The sequence below is a fragment of the Pogoniulus pusillus genome, chromosome Z, assembly GCF_015220805.1.
Source record: "Pogoniulus pusillus isolate bPogPus1 chromosome Z, bPogPus1.pri, whole genome shotgun sequence".
Classification (NCBI taxonomy): Eukaryota; Metazoa; Chordata; class Aves; order Piciformes; family Lybiidae; genus Pogoniulus; species Pogoniulus pusillus.
The window spans coordinates 31013376-31032165 of NC_087309.1; the positions used below are offsets into that span (position 1 = coordinate 31013376).

Genomic DNA, 18790 nt, shown 5'->3' on the forward strand with positions numbered 1-18790 from the left:
AGCTCCTGCTCCTCTCCTCACGGTCTTACACGATCAGTCAGCCTCTTGCGGTCCGGTACGCCTGTGCGGAGCGGCGGCCGGCGCGGGGAGCACGAACCGCCCGGCGGACACGCAGCGCCCGGAGCCCGCAACGGGCGGACAGGCGGCGGCCGGCAGGAAGTTACGTCGGCGCCGACCCAGGGGCGTGCTACGCAAACTCCGGCGCGCCGCGGGGAGAGCGGAGTGGGGGAGCTGCAGGGCTGTGGGGTCTGCGGCGGCGGCGGCGGGCTGTGGTGAGCGGCCCTTCTCCTGCCGCTGCGGTCCGGGACCCCCTGCCTGTCCCTTCTGGCTGCGGGGCAGCCTCTCGGGACGGGCCGCGCTGCGCTCGGTAAGCCGCCTCGGCAGCGCAAGCGCCAGTGGCTGGGGTTGTACACCGTGGAAACGGTGTCGGAAAGTCGCCTCGCTGAGACGGCGAGGGGGATGTTGTGCACACCGGGGGCGAGAGTGTGTGCGGCCCTCCATATTTAAGTGTTTGTGTCTGTTTTGGGGCTACTCCGGGAGCTGCCGGTTCTGCCATGACCCGGTGGGCTCGGCGAAACGGCCCTCCCGGCTCAAAGCCGCTGGCGGCGACTCCCTGGGAGGCGATGGTGAACGGCCCTTCTGAGCAGGAGGGCCGTTCAGGCCCCCTTTCCTTGAAGAAGGCACAAGAGAAAAGTAAAAAGAAGAACAAAAAGAAGAAAGACTATCTGAACGAAGATGTTAATGGCTTTGCAGCGTACTTGAAGCAAAGCCTGCGGAATGGCGAAGTGGCCGAAGCAGAAAGTGCCGAGCTGGAGAAGGAGGTAGCAGTAGCCTTGAAGAAGGACAAGAGGCGGGAGGATAGGAGGCTGAAAAGAAAAGAAATGAAGAAAAATGCTATGGTGAGTTTTGCCTTGAACCCTGAGTGTCAGCATATTCGAGAAAGTTTGTTAAAAGCTTGGGTAAAGCTCTGCGTGGAAGGCACAAAGATGGCTTATTCGATCCTGCCAAGAGATGATTCTGTGAGGAAACTGAATGTGTTTTCTGCTGGAAGTGTAGCATGCTCTCAAGTCACATTTCAGGTTAATAAAGTGAATTTAACTAGTTCAACTTGGAAAGAAACAGTGAATATCAGCTTATGTCTTAGCCTTTGGCATGGATTTTCCAGTTCAACAGTGTTCTTGCTATTCTTTGATGAATTCCCATCCCCTCTTCTCTCCTGGGGGAAACTATTTCAGTGTACTTCTATATGTGATTCATCAGTACAATATTTCTCCTGTTCCAGTCTCCTTCCACAGTGTCTTCTTGAGAATTGGGTTATGATCTTCAGCATACTTTTTCATGAGGCCATCTGAAACCACAAATTTAAGATCTTCAGCATAAACTTCCACTGAATGTAATCTGAGAACATAGTAAAGACATACCTAAGTTTTCAATGATCAAGTTATAGGACTGGCATAACATTGCTTGTATTCATTTACCTAAGCACTTAACCAAAGGAGTACTTGAGGAATTGTGCTGTACTCAGTAAATGTTATCATTCATCTAGGGCACCCACTTGTGAGTGAATAATTTATTACTGGCAAAAGAAGAAAAGTACTGGTAAAAGAAGAAAAGTAGTAGTATGGTTTAATAGCACAGGCTACTGGCAGCTATTTTGTGACAGGGTACAATGTCTGCTTTGTCTGGAGATATTTCCTTGAGGGAAAAAAATCCCTTGATATGGCACAATTAAATCCAGAGGCATTTTTAGACTGAGGTTTTCAAGTCTCTGAATGCCAGTCATAGAATCTTTTTTGCCAGAGTAACCTCAAATCTGAACACTGGAGGTGGGTGTCTGGTAGTACCCTCAAGGTTTCAGCCAAGAGAGGCATTGGTCTAGTAACTGGCTATGGATGACAGATAATAGGAGTAAATTGATTCTTTCCCATTGTCACTTGTAAGTGCAGTGTTTTAATGCATGAGCTGTCTGTGAAGGTACATGTAACTGACTTTTTATTTTCAAAGGTATGTTTCCACTGTAGAGAACCTGGACATGGTGTTGCTGATTGCCCTGCAGTACTTGAAAGTGAAGAAATGGGTACAGGAATCTGTTACCGGTGCGGATCCACAGAACATGACATTGGCAAATGCAGGGCAAAAGTAGATCCAGCTGTGGGTAAGTGAGAAAATTGTGTTTGGTCTTTGGTCTGAGTTTCCCAAGTGCAAGCTTTTTGCTTTAGTAATGTAACTGTTCTAAAAGGATAGGTTAACATGTTTAAAGGAATGCAGTAATGTAACAATGAACCTAGGAGAGTATAGTGGGTTTTAGTGTAGTAGTGTGATAAAATACCATCATTTTTTCAGTTGTCTGACACATTTTTCAGTTTGTCTGACTTGACAGCATTTTTTGTGTGGATTGTTAACTGTATGTGGTTTTTGCAGGGGCATTTCCATATGCGAAGTGTTTTATCTGTGGTGAGATGGGGCATCTATCAAGGTCATGTCCAGACAATCCCAAGGGATTGTATGCTGAAGGTCAATTTACTGATTTTCTTAAACTAGACCACACTTTCCATACTTACTTGATATGAGACAAAGTAACACTGCAAGTGAATGGGGATGTGACTTAAGGGAATTTCCAAACATCTTTTAGTCTTGGTAAAAGCAGGTTAACTGCAGAATTTAGTGTTAATATTGAATATCTAGGAACCTCTGTTCTGCTTGTAAGCTTAGTGTTAATGAGCTGAGATGCACAGTGTGAGAACTTAACTGTTCTTGCAATATGAGGAGACACTCAAAGGCTCAATCATATTAGGCTGTGTGTATGTAGTCAGCATGTATTTAAATACGCTAAAACTATGTGATAGAAACACTTTCATTTTGTAGCTTAAGACTTGTTCATTCAAAACAAGGGCTCACTAGAAAGGGAACATTTTCATTTTAAGTGATATAAATGAGAAATACAAGTTTGAAGCTTTCACTTGCATTTTGATTTGTCTCCTTTCTCTGTTGGTACTAAGAAATAACATTCTGTCTCCAAGTACAAACACCAGTCTGGCAAACTCAAGAGTGATCTCACAGCAGAGTTACATTGGTTAAAAAATCACTTTGCTTTCAGGGTTTGAATTATGAGTGGAACTTATATTTTGTGTCTCAGTACCTGCAGTTGGATTATCTGCTTGTCAGAACCTCTGGTTAATTTCAGAAGTTCCTCTGAGTATAGATTTCAGAAGAATTAATGTTGTTTCTCAAAGAGGACTTCCAGCACATCAGAAATGCTCAGTTTGTGGTGGCTCCACCATGTCTTGTTAGTGTGCTGAGGAGCACAGACCTGTCCATAGGCACGTTTCATTTCTTTATTGTATTTACAAATTGCCACTACAGATAAGTAAAACAAGATTTCTCACTACACATATAAAAGTAAAACAGCGTTGGTGGGTTGTTTTGTGTTTGGGCTTTTTTGTGTTTGCTTGTCTTTGCAAGAATGAGTAACAACTTCCCTTCTTAACAGGTGGTGGTTGCAAACTTTGTGGTTCTGTGGAACACTTCAAAAAAGACTGTCCAGAGAAACAGAATGCAGGTGAGATGCAGGGAGGTGTGCAGTGGAGTTTGAGAGCCCAGCTCTATAATGTTTATTTACTGCTTTACTAGACTTTGTTCAGGAAAAAGAATTTGAGAAGAGAGTTTGCAAATAGCAAAGCTTGCCTTCCTTTGGGAATGAGTGCTTGTGTTAAGGTGTAATGCAAAACTTGAACTTTCTGTTAGAGGAAAAATCTGAATTAGGGGTTTTTGAAGGCAGTGTGAACCAATGTGTATTTGTTAGCTAGTGTTTATGATGTTCTACAACTTACCAGCTGCAGAACAAAATTGGTTTATTCTTTTAATGATTTATGTGTCAAGTGGTAGAACTAAACATAGTGTCAGTTGCAGGGTAGTCTCACTGGCAGCTTGCAAAAGGTGCCTGTGCAGGCAAGTTTTCAAGTCATTCAAGACAGGTGAAGAGAAGGAAACAGAAGATCTGTCCAGCTGGATTCACCAGCTAATAGGCTGCTTACTTACGTGTTCTTCTGTTACCTATGTGGGTGGAAAAATTACATTATATACTTTGAAGAAAAGTAAAAATAGCAAAAGCATGAAGCAAGAATAATGCTGTTATTGAAGTGGTGCCAGATTTTTGCATTTCTCTACTTTGTATTGTTTATAGAACTTCAGTCCTACTAAGCCCCTTTTTAAAAATCCTCTAAGAAATACTGAGAGGCAGGAGAGGCCTATGCTTTAGCTATTTTCTGTGTTTGATTCTAGATACAAGCATGGCATCTGAGACCATATGTAACATTCTAGATGTGTGTTGCTTTGCTAGCTTAGAACAAGTGATCGTGACAGAAGCTTCAGATATGAAAAGATTTCTAATTTCCCCTACTGATTAACCTTCTCTATTCAGTTACCTGAAAGGAGATTTTAGTGAGATCATAGAATCAGTCAGGGTTGGAAGGGACCGCAAGGATCATCTAGCTCCAGCCCTCCTGCCACCCTACCTTAGATGAGGCTGCCCAGAGCCCCATCCAGCCTGGCCTTAAACACCTCCAGGGACAGGGCTTCAACCACCTCCCTGGGCAACCCATACCAGGGCCTCATCACTCACATGGTGAAGAACTTCCTCCTCGTGTTCAGCATGAACCTACCCATCTCCAGTTTCACTCCATTCCCCCTAGTCCTGTCAAGCAGTGAGACAAGGGGAAATGACCTCAAGTTGCACCAGGTTTAGATTGGAGCTTAGGAAAAATTTCTTTGCATCATTAAGCACTAGAATAGGCTGCCCAGAGAGGCAATAGAGTCACTGTCCCTGGAAGTATTCAAAGACTGTGTAGATACCATGCTTAGAGACATGGTTTGTGGTGGACTTGGCAGTGATAGGTTAGCGGTTGGACTCGATGCTCTTGGAGGTCTTTTCCCACCTTCAGTGATTCTGTGGTTCTGCAGCAGGTTGTTGGGCAGTGCCCGCTCAAATGACTGCTGAGTTGAAAGCCTGTAACTTGGCCTTACTGGATTCTTGCATCCTACATTCGTGGCAAACTACCTTGATTTGGTTAACACTTTTTGTAACAAAAATCTGTACAGATGCAATAGGAGAACAGAAACATTAGTAGGGAACACCACTGTGCCAAGCTGGGTCAACTGTTACCAGGGAGGTCTGCTGTCAGTCTGCTGTTGTTACATCAGTCCAGTGCTGGTGTCTCTGGTCATAAGGCTCTAAATCACTTGTGAAGCAGAACTGTAATTTCTTATTATGTCTTTTTTTTTGAGAAACTCTCTATCTATAATGGAGACTGACAGCTGCCATGTCATTTCCCAAGGGACACGTTCCTCTTTACACTGAGGTTTCAAAACTAGCATTGCCAGACAAAAATAAGTGAAGTAATTGGAATGGGGACACGACTGAAGAGAATTGTAATATTCTTCAAATCAGTGTGCGTCTTGCAAAGTACTTTTAGACTACAGGAAGATGACTAGTTGATGGCAAAGATGTTGAGGAACTACAGTTTATGATTCCTTAGGTGGAGTTATTTGGCCTGCTTTAATTTACAGAACTTAATTCAAGTTAGGCATATCAAGGATAGGGGGGTCATTAGAGCAGTCAACATGGTTTTACCAAGGGGACTTCATGTTTGACCATCCTGATAGCCTTTTATGAGGATATAACCAGGTGGATTGATGATGGTACAGCAGTGGATGTGGTTTATCTTGGTTTCAGTAAAGCATTTGACGTTGTCTCCCACAGCATCCTTCTGGCTAAACTGAGGCAGTGTGGTCTGGGTGATAGGTAGTGAGGTGCATGGGAACTGGTTGAAGGAAAGAAGTCAGAGAGTTGTGGTCAATGGGATGAAGTCTAGTTGGAGGCCTGTGACTAGTAGGGTCCCAAAGGGGTCAGTACTGGGACCAGTTCCGTTCAGTATATTCATGAATGACCTGTATGAGGGCACTGAGTGCACTGTCAGTATGTTTGCGGATGACACCAAGCTGGGTGGAGTGGCTGACACCAGAAAGCTGTACTGCCATTCAGTGAGACTTGGACAGGTTGGAGAGTTGGGCAGGGACAAATTGAATGAAACTCAACAAGGGCAAGTGTAGAGTCTTGCAGCTGGGAAAGACCAACCCCAGGGATCAGTATAGGTTGGGGACTGACCTGTTGGAAGGGGAAAAGGATCTGGGAGGTTGACCAGTAGCCAGCAGTGTGTGGCCAGGAGGGGCAGTGCCATCCTGGGTTGTATTAGAAGGGCTGTGGCTAGTAGGTCGAGAGAGGTTCTCCTGCCCCTCTACTCTGCCGTGGTGAGGCTACATCTGGAGTACCGTGTCCAGTTCTGGGCCCCCCTAGTTGAAGAGGGATATAGAACTGCTTGAGAGAGTCCAGCACAGAGCCACAAAGACGGTTAAGAGAATGAAACATCTCTCTTATGAGGAGACATTGAGGGAGCTGGGTCTCTTTAGCCTGGGGAAGAGGAGCCTGAGAGGTGACCTCATCAGTGTTTATAAATATGTAAAGGGTGAGTGCCAGGAGGATGGAGCCAGGCTGTGCTTGGTGATGCCCAAAGGCAGGACAAGGAGCAATGAGTGGAAGTTGAGGCACAGGAAGTTTTGTGTAAACATGAGGATGAATTTTTTCACTCTGAAGGCAACAGAACACTGGAACAGGATGCTCAGGGGGGGTTGTGAAGTCTCCTTCTCTGAAGATATTCAAACTCCACCTGGATGTGTTTCTGTGTGATCTAGTATAGGTGATCCTGCTCTGGCAGGGGGATTGGACTGGATGATCTTTCAAGGGCCCTTGCAGCCCCTCACATTCTGTAATTCTGTAAACAATTGTTTGTCTGTATGATACTTTTTGTTGCTCTCAAAATTAGATTGTCACTCAGAAAAGAAATACCATTGGTTAACAGTGTTTTCTCTAGGAAACTAGTGGCAATTGGTCTAAATAGTGTTTATACAGCAAAAGTAAGATGCTGAGTTGAGAAATTTGAATTTCGTTCTGTTGTCCCTCCCCGGGTTTAGTTTCTTCACCTGTATAATAGAGAAGGTATTTTCTTTATATCCAGAGTTCCTTAACATACTCTAGAATCTTAATTGAAAGTTGTTCAGATTTATCTGAGAACTAATATGTTATCTGCGTGCTCTTTGAATGTTTCTTGTGACAGTTAAATAGGAGAAAACATGTAGTTATGGTTTCTGAGCTTGACAGTCTGTGAGGGGGAGGAAAGGGAGTTTACAAAATGCTTTTAAAATAAAAAGGTTCTGTAAGGGGAGGTGGCTTCAGAGCTAGAACCAACCAAACCGATCTTTGGTGAGTTAATAACAAGCCATTGCAGGTCAAATCATCCTCAAGTATGAAAGTTTGATGGCAATGGTGATGCTTAGCCTTTCCATAATCTCTTGTCTCTGCAGGTCAGGTCACGGTTGGGCGCTGGGCCCTTGGAATGAGCGCAGATTATGAAGAAATTGCAGAAGCACCTAAGCAGCAACAACCAAAAGTAAAAGTGGCCAAAGTTGTTACGTTTTGAAGGCAGCTTGAGTGTAAACCATGGCTGCTCTGCATTCCTTCACTCCAGAGCAGTGACTAGGCAGAGTGGATCGCTGGTTTCAGGACACCCAGCAGACTCCTGCTGCTAAAATGGTTTTTTCAAAATTCCCCTTTATTTTTCTGAATTGCCTCCCAGGCTCACCTAGCTCACTGAAAAGCTGGGAACAGAAATACAGCAAGTGTGTATTTTATTTTGATACCTCTCTGCCAAACAAAAATGCTCAAAAATCTCCAGTTTTTATCCATTGGTGAGCTCGGAGTAAACTTTGTGTTGTATCTGCCTGCTTAATGGCATATTTATTTATTTTTTAATAGATAAGAAACCAGCTCATGAACAGAATTCCTGCCGCAGCTCTCCAGGTGCTGTCATAACTCAGCCTCTGCAGTCAGTGGTGGTGGGCTTTCTCTTGTGTCTGGTCATCTCACCTGAGATGAACAAGGGAGCACAGCATTCCTGAAGCAGTGCACCTTGAGCCTATCTCACACAGAGTGCTTCGTTTGGAACTCGCACCTTGACACAGCTCTGCCAGGTGTTGTGCAGGGTCTCTGTTCAGTGCTACAAGGCGTAGCTACGAGGCTTGGTCCTCTGCTGCAGCTGTGGCTTACCATTGGGCAAATATGAGTCTTCAGTATGCCAGAGATTTTAAATGTGCCTTCTAGAAGCTTCAGCTTGCATTATGCAGTAATGGGGAAGCCACCCAGTGGTAAGCTTGTTGCTTCTCAATTATTCATTTACCCTTTCAATAAAAGCATCCCCACAGTCCATACATCGCTTGAGTGCAAACACCAAAGTGCAATCTTCAGTTCAGGACTGGCTTCTGAACTGCTTAGGACTAGCCACAGAAACTAGGTTTGGGCATTCTTTTCTTACAGCAAAAACAAATCCCCTAATACAGGAATTTAATTATGTGAATGTAGTCTATAGTTGCACATGTTAATTATTTTCAGTTGTTGTGATAGTCCTGGTAGGCCCAAAATACGCATGTCCAGCCTTGCCTAGGCATGTTTTTCTGCTCCACCAGAGGCAAGCATGGGAAACGGACACAAAAGGACCTGTAGCCACTGAGTCTGGCCTGCCCAGGGTCCTGTGGTGAGCAAGGTGCACACACTTAACTTGTGCCTGCCTAGTGCAAGGCCTGTGCTTTTCCCAAATGAGGGAAAAGAGAGCCTATGGCTTTGCCTAATATGGTAAGGTTTGGCTAACTGCCATCCTGATTGGCTATTCTTGTGTCCAAAGGGCAGTCAATCTCGGTTCACGTTGGTAAAAGGAGATAGGCAGGTAAGCAACCTGCTTTGCTTCGCTGCTTTGCTCCCCTGCTGTCTCTGCCGATGCCTGCTGCAATTGCCTACTGTCTTATTGTTTGCTGGTAAACTCCACTGCCGTGAGTTACCAGGAGCAGACCTGGATGCCTGCGCACGATCAGCCTGTGTGGTCAGTGTGACATCATGCTGAGACTGCACAACATCTGTCTTTACACCTGAAAGTCCTGCTTAGAATTCCTGGACATATATACAGATCATCCAGAAGAAGCCAGGAGAGAAGGTCAGAGATTGTCTGCCTCTTTGCCCAGAAGCCGGGAAGAATTAAGTCTCAACGTCTGACAAGACAGAGTCCCCTGAAAGCATTTGGGCACTGTCTGGACTGTGGCTAAGCCCCATGAGTCGGGTAATAATAAGTTGTGAGTAAATGCTTAAATGCCACTTTGTAATTCTCCATTGCCTGCTGTCACAAGCAGAAAGAGCTCCTTGAGCCCATCCACTGGGCAAGCAGCATATTGGCCACAGGCGGCATTTGACCATGGGAATCTTCTCTTGCAGTACAATTAAATGTTTATGTGTTTTGTTGGTTATTACTAGATCTGGATATTATCCATAGAATGTTTCTATGACCATGTAAGAACCAAAATATTACTAACATTAGTGGTCGGGGTGGTGAGAGTTTTGAATAGCAAAATTAATAAACATTTTTGGAAAATACCATCTTGCATCAATTAATTTCCCCTCTGCAACATCAACAGATGACTGTTAAAAAGTAAAATAGTAAGAGCTCTAATTTTAGGCTTCCTGGTTCTACTTTTGATACAAAGGTGTAATAAGTTCAGTAAGACAGGGCATGTATAATCAGTTTATGATAATCAGAACACATGTTTAAATGGGGAAGAGGAGTGGATGTGGATGGAATCAATTACGGAGTTTTATCTGTTGGATTAAAGCTCAAAGTAGCCCTTTAATGTGGACATTTTGCAGCAGACATTTTTTCCAGGTTAAAGAGTGTTTGCCTTTTTATTATATGAATAAGTATAATGTTTTAAAGGCATCTTTTAAGATCATTTCCTGTTGTTACAAACGCTTTGATATTTTAACATGTTGTTTTACTTGTAGGAAATTGAAGCTGTGCACTGTGCCTCTTGGTGCCCCTCCTGGCAGTACCAGTGCTTCCCAGATAAGGAATTGGGGTTGGTATAGTGTTAAATATCTTCCTCAACATCCTGGATAAAGGAATAGAGTGTGCTATCAGCAATTTATTGATTACACAAAACTGAGAGGAGTGACTGACACACCTGAAGGCTGCGTTGCCATTCAGCAAGACCTGGACAGCCTGGAGAGTTGTGCAGGAATGAACCTCTTGAAAGTCCAAGAGTCCTACACCATTTCAAGAGAGACAGAACTACTGGAGAGAGTACAGTGGGAGGCCACATGGTTGATTAGGGTACAGGAGCATCTGTTATGAGAGTCTAAGAGATTTGATGAAGCTTACAGCACAAGGCTTGGATAAGTGCACTCTGCAGTGGATTAAAAACTGACTGGATGGCCAGGCCCAAAGAGTGGTGGTGAGTGGAGCTAGTTTCCAGTTACTAGTGCGGTCTCTAAGGGTTCAGTACTTGGGCCTGTCCTCTTTAATACCTTTATCAATGATCTGGATGAGAGGATTGAGTGCACACTCAGTAAATCTGCAGATGACACCAAGCTGGGTGGCTGTGTCAATCTACTAGAGGGTAGAGAAGCTTTACAACAGAATCTGGACAGGTTAGACCTATCAGTCAAGGCTAATTGTATGAAGTTCAACAAGGCCAAGTGTCAGGTCCTGCACCTGGGTCACAACAACCCCATGGTAAGCTACAGACTTGGGGATGTGTGGTTTGTGGGCTCAGAGATGGACCTGGAGGTATTGGTTGACAGTTGGCTAAACATGAGTCATCAGCGTGTCCAGGTATCCAAAAAAGCCAAAGGCGTCCTGGCTTGTATTAGAAACACAGGTTCCAGCAGGAACAAGGAGGTGACCATCCCCCTATACTCAGCACTGGTGAGGCCATACCTCAAGTACAGTGTTCAGTTCTGAGCCCCTTACTAGAGGAAGGACGTTCAGTTGCTGGAGCATGTCCAGAGAAGGGCAATGAGGCTGGAGAGGGCCTGGAACACCTGTTCTAGGAGGAGTGTCTGAGGGATCTGTGATTCAGTCTGGAGAAGAGTCTGAGGGGAGATGTCATCACTCTACAACTACCTGAAGAGAAGTTGGAGCAAGGAAGGGGTCAGCCTCTTCTCCTTGGTGGCAAGTGACAGAACTAAAGGGATCCATCCCAGGGTGCTGAGAGAGCTGGCAGCTGAGCTGGCCAAGCCACTCTCCATCATTTTCCAGCAGTCCTGGCTCACCGGTGAGGTCCCAGGAGACTGGAAAATGGCCAACATGGTCCCCATCCACAAGAAGGGTCGGATGGAGGAACCTGGGAACTACAGACCTGTCAGCCTGACCTCAGTGCCAGGGAAACTGATGGAGCAGGTTCTCTTGTGGCCAATAACTGCGCACCTGAGGGATGGCAAAGATCTCAGGTCCAGCCAGCATGCGTTTAGGAAGGGCAGATCCTGCCTTTCTAACCTGATCTCCTTCTATGATCAGGTGACCCGCTTGGTGGATGTGGGGAGGCCTGTGGATGTGGTCTATCTGGACTTCAGCAAGGCCTTTGACACTGTCCCCCACAGCAAACTGCTGGCTAAGCTGTCAGCCCGTGGCTTGGATGGTAACACTCTGTGCTGGGTTAGGAACTGGCTGGAGGGCTGGACCCAGAGAGTGGTGGTGAATGGTGCCACATCCAGCTGGCGGCCAGTCACTAGTGGTGTCCCTCAGGGATCTGTGCTGGGCCCCATCCTCTGATCTGAATGAGGGCATGGAGTCAGTCATCAGCAAGTTTGCAGATGACACTAAGCTGGGGGCAGATGTGACTGAGTTGGAGGGCAGAAGGGCTCTGCAGCGAGACCTTGACCGCCTGCACAGATGGGCAGAGGCCAATGGGATGGGGTTCAATAGCTCCAAGTGCAGGGTGCTGCACTTTGGCCACAACAACCCCATGCAGAGATACAGGCTGGGGTCGGAGTGGCTGGAGAGCAGCCAGACAGAGAGGGATCTGGGGGTACTGATTGATACCCGCCTGAACATGAGCCAGCAGTGTGCCCAGGTGGCCAAGAGAGCCAGTGGCATCCTGGCCTGCATCAGGAATGGTGTGGTCAGCAGGAGCAGGGAGGTCATTCTGCCCCTGTACTCTGCACTGGTCAGACCACACCTCGAGTACTGTGTTCAGTTCTGGGCCCCCTAGTTTAGGAAGGACACTGAGATGCTTGAGCGTGTCCAGAGAAGGGCGACGAGGCTGGTGAGAGGCCTCGAGCACAAGCCCTACGAGGAGAGGCTGAGGGAGCTGGGATTGTTTAGCCTGGAGAAGAGGAGGCTCAGGGATGACCTTATTGCTGTCTACAACTACCTGAAGGGTGGTTGTGGCCAGGGGGAGGTTGCTCTCTTCTCTCAGGTGGCCAGCTCCAGAACAAGAGGACACAGCCTCAGGCTGTGCCAGGGGAGATTTAGGCTGGAGGTGAGGAGAAAGTTCTTCACTGAGAGAGTCATTGGGCACTGGAATGGGCTGCCTGGGGGGGTGGTGGAGTTGTCGTCCCTGGGGCAGTTCAAGGCAAGGTTGGATGTGGCACTTGGTGCCATGGTCTAACCTTGGGCACTGTGGTAAAGGGTTGGACTTGATGATCTGTGAGGTCTCTTCCAACCTTGGTGATACTGTGATACTGTGAAATGGCTACAAGCTGTGCCAGGGGACGTTCAGGGTGGGTATTAGTATTTCTTCACAGAGAGAGTTATCAGACATTGGAATGGTCTGCCCAGGGTAGTGGTGGAGTCACCATCCCTGGAGGGATTTAAGCTTCATTGTGGACCCGGTGCTTAAGGACATGGTTTAGTGTTGACCCTTCAGTGCTGAGTCAAGGGTTGGACTGGATGGTCTTAGAGGTCTCTTCCAAATGGATCTATTCTGTGATAGGTACTTTTTAGCCTGGAGAATCATAGAATCATAGAATCAACCAGGTTGGAAGAGACCTCCAAGATCATCCAGTCCAACCTATCACCCTGCCCTATCCAATCAACTAGACCATGGCACTGAGTGCCTCATCCAGTCTTTTCTTGAAGACCCCCAGGGACGGTGCCTCCACCACCTCCCTGGGCAGCCCATTCCAATGGGAAATCACTCTCTCTGTGAAGAACTTCTTCCTAATATCCAGCCTATACCTCCCCTGGCACAACTTGAGACTGTGAAGAAGAGATGACTGAGGGAGAATCTTAATAGATACAAATACCTGAAGGGCAGAGGTGAAGAATATGGGGCTGGACTCTTCTCAGTGGTGCCCAGTGACAGGACAAAGGGCAATGGGCCTAAACTAGAATGCAGGAGGTTTCACTTAAGGGAAAGCTTTTTTGCTTTGAAGGTGCTGGGGCAGGCTGCCTAGAGAGGTTGTGGAGTCTGCTACACGTGTTTCTGTGCAGCTTGCTCTAGGCAAACCTGCTTGAGCAGAAGTATTGGACTGGTGTCCAGAGGTCACTTTCAACCCTTAACTGTTTTGTGACTCTTTGTAGACAGTACAATGTGGGAGCAGTGGTTTGCGACCACAGCCTCTTCTCCTGAGGAGATGGCTGCTGTGGGTCTGTGGCTCCACATAGGACACAGTCACCCAGTTGTGCTGCTGCAGGCAGAGGCAGAACATTCCTTTGAGAGACTGCTAAGTCATGTGTATGATGTGCAAGTTGGGAGAAATGGAAAGTCACTGCTTCCTTCCTGCTGCTGATCACTGCTCTTTCTGCTCAGCGAGAGGGCCTGCTAAAACCAGGATGACTCAGAGGAACAAGGGGACACAGTCTCAAGTTGTGCCGGGGGAGGTTTAGGCTGGATGTTAGCAGGAAGTTCTTCACAGAGAGAGTGATTGGTATTGGAATGGGCTGCCCAGGGAGGTGGTGGAGGCACCATCCCTGGAGGTGTTCAAGAAAAGACGGGATGAGGCACTCAGTGCCATGGTCTAGTTGACTGGATAGGGCTGGGTGCTAGGTTGGACAGGATGACCTTGGAAGTCTCTTCCAACCTGGTTGATTCTGTGATTCTATGCCTGTGGCAGAAGAAATCCTGCAAGAAGTGCTGGATTCACCTTTGCTCTCAACACGGTGGAGCACAAGCAGGCTGTGCTAGTATGCGTCCTGCCAACTTGAACCCAGCCGCCTTTTCTCCAGCGCAGTCATGCGCTCCTCGTAGTGCCTCTCTGGAGGTTGTTGAGGAAAAAACTGTCACTGGATAAGACAGCCCTGAGTTTCATACCTGTTGCTTTGATCTGCTTTGCACTGTAGTGCTTGTCAGGCTTCTACATGTGACTACTGTGTTGTTTTATAAGGCAATAGCTGTTTTCGGGTAATCGCCATGCTTGGGTGAGGCTGGAAGCACATACTCGTCCTTGTTCTCTGCCTCAGTGACTGCTGTGGAAAAGGCACTGCAATGCTTGCACTACACTCTGAGGCAGCTGCACAGGTTGTCAATAGTCATTAACTGCTAGACAAAACTACTTGTGAAATGCATCCACTAATCTTTTTAGATGATTGCACAAAGGTACCTGTAGCCAAAAGGTGTAGGAGCTGCTGCAGAGGTGCTACATGTAAAGACATATAGTATGCACAAATACATTTAAAAGTTGGGTAGATAGTTTAAGTGAAGTTTGTGTGCTAGGAGTCTGAATCCCCCTGTCTTAGAAGTTGCACAGAGGTTGTTGCCCTGGCTGGATCCCTCCCCCCCAGTAGGATAAACTCACCACAACACAGATTTTTTTGGGGGAAGTCAGGGAAGGATGAAATTGTATTTCTTAAAGTTTAACAGTATAAAGAGAACTAAATTCCTAGAGACAAATACAATAACCTTAAGGAAGATGGGGAAGGGGTCAAGCAGTGGTGAAGCAGCAAAAGCAGCAGCAGCCAAAACAGCAGTGGGGGAAGATAGCAGGCAGGCACAGCTCAAGCAGCAGAAGCCAGCAAAACAGAACAAGCTGTGCTAGACATAAAGCTCTTGATGCTCCAATGAAATTATATTAACTTACCCACTGTTGCCATTATAGGGCCTGGAATGTTCACCTCTCCCCTATGTCTGAGCTAGAAATCTAGCTCAAATGGCTACAGTTGTTAAAACAATTCTTGGTCTATGTCAGAAAGATACTTCCCCTGCACCCCTAAAGATGTGTGGTGGCTGCACTGCTCTGCAGTAATTCATACAACAGTGGCTGAGGTCTCAGTGCTGGGGACAGAGGGTACAACTTGAATGTAGGCATGAGCTCAGCAGAATGCTAGTATTAAAAAGATGCCAATTAATGTTTTCCAGATAGTTTTGGGGCTACTGGAATGGCTGAGCAAAGTGTCTCTAAAGGCGAGTTACAAACTGTACTACATAAGAAGTAACCCAAACAGCTAAGAAATCCCTGGTGCAGGTGGTGTTTGGGCACCTTCTTCCTGGTGAGTGATGCATGTGTTCAGAGCTGAACATTAGGTGTCTCTGTTCACTAAACATTGGGACCACAGAGACTTACCTGCCCACTCAAGCATGTCTGCTGTCATCACAGAATCAACCAGGTTGGAAAATACCTCTGAAATCATCGAGTCAATCTGCACACAGCTGGCGTGGGGCAGGATACAGAGAGATGAGCTCCCAGTCCACAGAGGTGCCTGGACTCTTCCATTCCCAGCTGAGCCAGGAAGAGGCAGACAAAGCCTCGGTAGTCTGTGCGCTGGAAGGAGCTGCCTCCAGGTTTGTTAATCACAGAATCACAAATTTGTCAGGGTTGGAAGGGACCTCAAAGATCATCCACTTCCAACCCTCCTGCCACGGGCAAGGACACCTTGCACTAGACCAGGTTGCTCAGAGTCCCATCCAGCCTGGTCTTAAAAACTTCCAGGGATGGGGCAGCTATCACCTCCCTAGGCATCTTGTCCTCACTCACTAGCCTGAGGTATTGCACCATAGCCACATCATAAAAATAATGATCCAAAATCAGATCTGTACCTGTATTCTCTTCACCAGAGCCAAAGAAAAGGGACCTGCTTTGCTTTTTAACTATTACTAGTGCCACAATATCCCTGTGTTGTAGAGTGTACAGTGGTCAGCCCTTGCTAGATGTAAAAGGCAGCATCTGGTTCTGCAAAGTTTTGGCTTTTGGCCTTGGCTCAAGGCTGTACCCAAGCTAAACTAGTCTTGAGGGGCCGGGTGACTCAAATGGCTGCCGTACCCAGAGGGCCCTTGTTGTGTGTGTCTTGTGCCATCAGTTGTGTCTTTCCTGCTGCACTTGGAAGACAGTCCATATGCAGATGTGCTATAACCTGTGAATCACTGATGAAAGGGTTTGATTTGTTATAGGTTAAACTTAAGTGGTGACTGCAGCAGACCCCTAGAACTCTCACTCTACCAATTATGAGATGGAAGTACTACAAAATAACACAGCTACAGTTCATATACTTTGATTCTCTTTGCACCCCCTTATTCATGTTATGATCTAACTGCCAGTCATCATACTCGTTTTCTGAACAAGGCTCTTTTGAGCAAAAATAAGAGCAGGAAAACAACGTCTATACTCCACAATAAAACCTCAGAAACCATTCTCCGTATTCATCTGTGAGGACGTGGATCCGAGTCTTGCTGTTTTGCACTCATTCAGCACTAGCAGAACAGTTTCGCATAGAACTTGCCAGCAGGAGGTCACGGCACTTTTGTAAGAGGCCAACAGCTCCCATCACCATAACAAAGCAGTCTTTCTGGAGCAACCTCTGAAGCCATTACAGAGATAATGTAATAAAATTTACGACCATTTGTAACCTCAGAAACAGTAATTTATTGAAAGAAACCAATAAACTACAAGTATTAAAAAATAGTAACAAACTCTAATTTATACAATATGTAATCAATTCGTACACAAGGAGTGTGCAAGAACCTAGTCAGAGCACTGGATAAGCTACTTGGTAGCACTGCTTCTCTGCAGATTGTACTCACTGATTTAAGGGGTCTGGATGCCACTAAAACAGTGAAATAGTCTCATGACCTGCAGTTCTCCTAGATCAAGTTCTGCCTCCGTTTATATAAAATTCATTAATGTAATCAAGAGCAGAATCTGTACTTGAATCTTTTTTCAAATTAAAAGCTGAATTTAGACCCTAGGGCCCAGTTTTAATTTGATAGAAAATGCTTGTACTAGATATTCTCAGACTCAAGCACAATATTTGCTATATGATCCAAAGTAACTAATCTGTAGAGAAACCATCAAGACACGGGCAGGAATTTAAACCAGTACTCCTGAATAATCTTTAGAGGTCTCTTCAGATATCTGCCTTTAACTTCAGTACTCACTGCCTTTCAGCTCCAAGAACTTTATACATTCCAAAGCAGTGTCTTCAATGGAATGTGATGAGCCAGTAAGATTTGCAGCTAAGTAAGGCATAACACCCGATGTCACTTGATTGAAGTAACACACCTGTTTAAACAAAAATAAGTGAAACAAAAAAGCCTATGGATCGCAGGAGTTAGCCATTTTTCAGAGAGCCTAGATGAGTGTCAGAGTTTGTGTAGGTGCAAACAGAAACAGAGCACTACTGCAACTGAAGGCAATAATTAGCAAAAAGAGCATGCCTGTTTACAGTACGTTGGTGATCTCAGCATCCTCACTACTGCCAGGTGCAGGTAAATGTACACAGGGGTGCAGAAAGAAACACGTGTAACTTGTGAAGTACAGCATGCTTCGTGAACAAAGCTGTTGCCTGAGGAGAGAATCCCAGCCATTGAAGCACTGGTCCAGAGAAGGGATTCAGAGTGCATAATTCCCTAATAGGAGAGTTAGAGATGAGCATGTGATCTGAACAAATTCCTTTGACTGTAGTCAGTGCAGAGAGGTGGACACCACCAGACACCCATTTAAATGTACACCCTCTAGAAGTGTATTTTAGGATTGAATGAATGATTCTCTGGAGCTGCCTGTTCGTCTCTAGTGCTGAGTTTAGATTTCATTCCCAGGATTTAGAATGGCCAAAGTTGGGCAAGACAGATTTCACTTTGTGCAGTAAGGAATGTCTTAATAATCACACTGAAGTCAGGGGGAAATGACTCATTTTTTCTATTGTATTGCTGTCATTGTTGTAGACTGTCAAGTCAAATGACATTATATATGCATGTAATACTCTTAAGAAAAGAGACACAGCTGATGTCTGCAAAACTACTCACTGTACAGGAGCTGTTGCTGTCACTGTAGATCTGGAATCCAGCACAAAGGATTTCACTTCTGCAGTATTCTGAAGAAGGTGGCATAGACGTGAGAGTAACTGACTTTACAGCTATGGTGTAGGGTTCACTGTAGGGCAAGAATCAAAGATATCTTCAACAAGATGTAGAAAAGATGTAAATGACTAGATGTAAGCCACTACACAGTACACACAGCTATACAAACAATGTCATTTTCATGTGAAAGCAAACAAGATCTTGTATGTTTAAAGATACATGTTACAAGATGCAGCTCTCTTGGGTCTTATTAAGGCTTTGTCACAGACTCCAGTCAGACTTCTGTGGGAAGCCAGTGCCATCACCCACAACATCCTCCCCTCCCCTCCCCTCCCCTCCCCTCCCCTCCCCTCCCCTCCCCTCCCCTCCCCTCCCCTCCCCTCCCCTCCCCTCCCCTCCCCTCCCTGTTCCCCCCCCTTTCCTTTTTCTCCTTTCCTTTTTCCCCTTTCCTTTTTCCTTTTTCCTTTTTCCTTCCCCTTCCCCTTCCCCTTCCCCTTCCCCCTTCCCCCTTCCCCCTTCCCCCTTCCCCCTTCCCCCTTCCCCTTTCCCCCTTCCCCCTTCCCCCTTCCCCCTTCCCCCTTCCCCCTTCCCCCTTCCCTTCCCTTCCCTTCCCTTCCCTTCCCTTCCC

The 18790-nt window shown here is 46.1% G+C and overlaps 2 protein-coding genes across 5 annotated transcripts in view; one reads left to right on the forward strand and one right to left on the reverse strand.

Moving 5' to 3' along the window:
• Positions 1-9529, forward strand: ZCCHC9 (zinc finger CCHC-type containing 9). The gene is made up of 5 exons (XM_064140269.1): positions 1-899; positions 2005-2155; positions 2422-2514; positions 3491-3559; positions 7417-9529. The coding sequence occupies exons 1-5, from the start codon at positions 555-557 to the stop codon at positions 7530-7532; spliced, it is 774 nt and encodes a 257-aa protein (XP_063996339.1). The 5' UTR covers positions 1-554; the 3' UTR covers positions 7533-9529.
• A 7176-nt stretch (positions 9530-16705) lies between these two features.
• The window catches only part of ACOT12 (acyl-CoA thioesterase 12), a 43004-nt gene continuing 40919 nt past the window's right edge, over positions 16706-18790 (reverse strand). For 3 of the 4 annotated variants that reach the window (XM_064140290.1, XM_064140293.1, XM_064140291.1), the window contains 3 exons: positions 18109-18235; positions 17521-17712; positions 16706-17365 (listed from right to left, as the gene is read on the reverse strand). In XM_064140290.1, the coding sequence (XP_063996360.1) occupies positions 17231-17365; positions 17521-17712; positions 18109-18235 (454 nt within the window). In that variant the 3' untranslated portion in view covers positions 16706-17230. The remainder of the gene's footprint in view (positions 17366-17520; positions 17713-18108; positions 18236-18790) is intronic. The other variant, XM_064140292.1, reaches the window with a different exon arrangement.

Coding starts and splice junctions, on each gene's coding strand:
- ZCCHC9 (XM_064140269.1), top strand. CDS start 555: ATGACCCGGTGGGCTCGGCGAAACGGCCCTCCCGGCTCAAAGCCGCTG. Junction 900..2,004: donor AAATGAAGAAAAATGCTATG/GTGAGTTTTGCC, acceptor TTATTTTCAAAG/GTATGTTTCCACTGTAGAGA. Junction 3,560..7,416: donor TCCAGAGAAACAGAATGCAG/GTGAGATGCAGG, acceptor TTGTCTCTGCAG/GTCAGGTCACGGTTGGGCGC.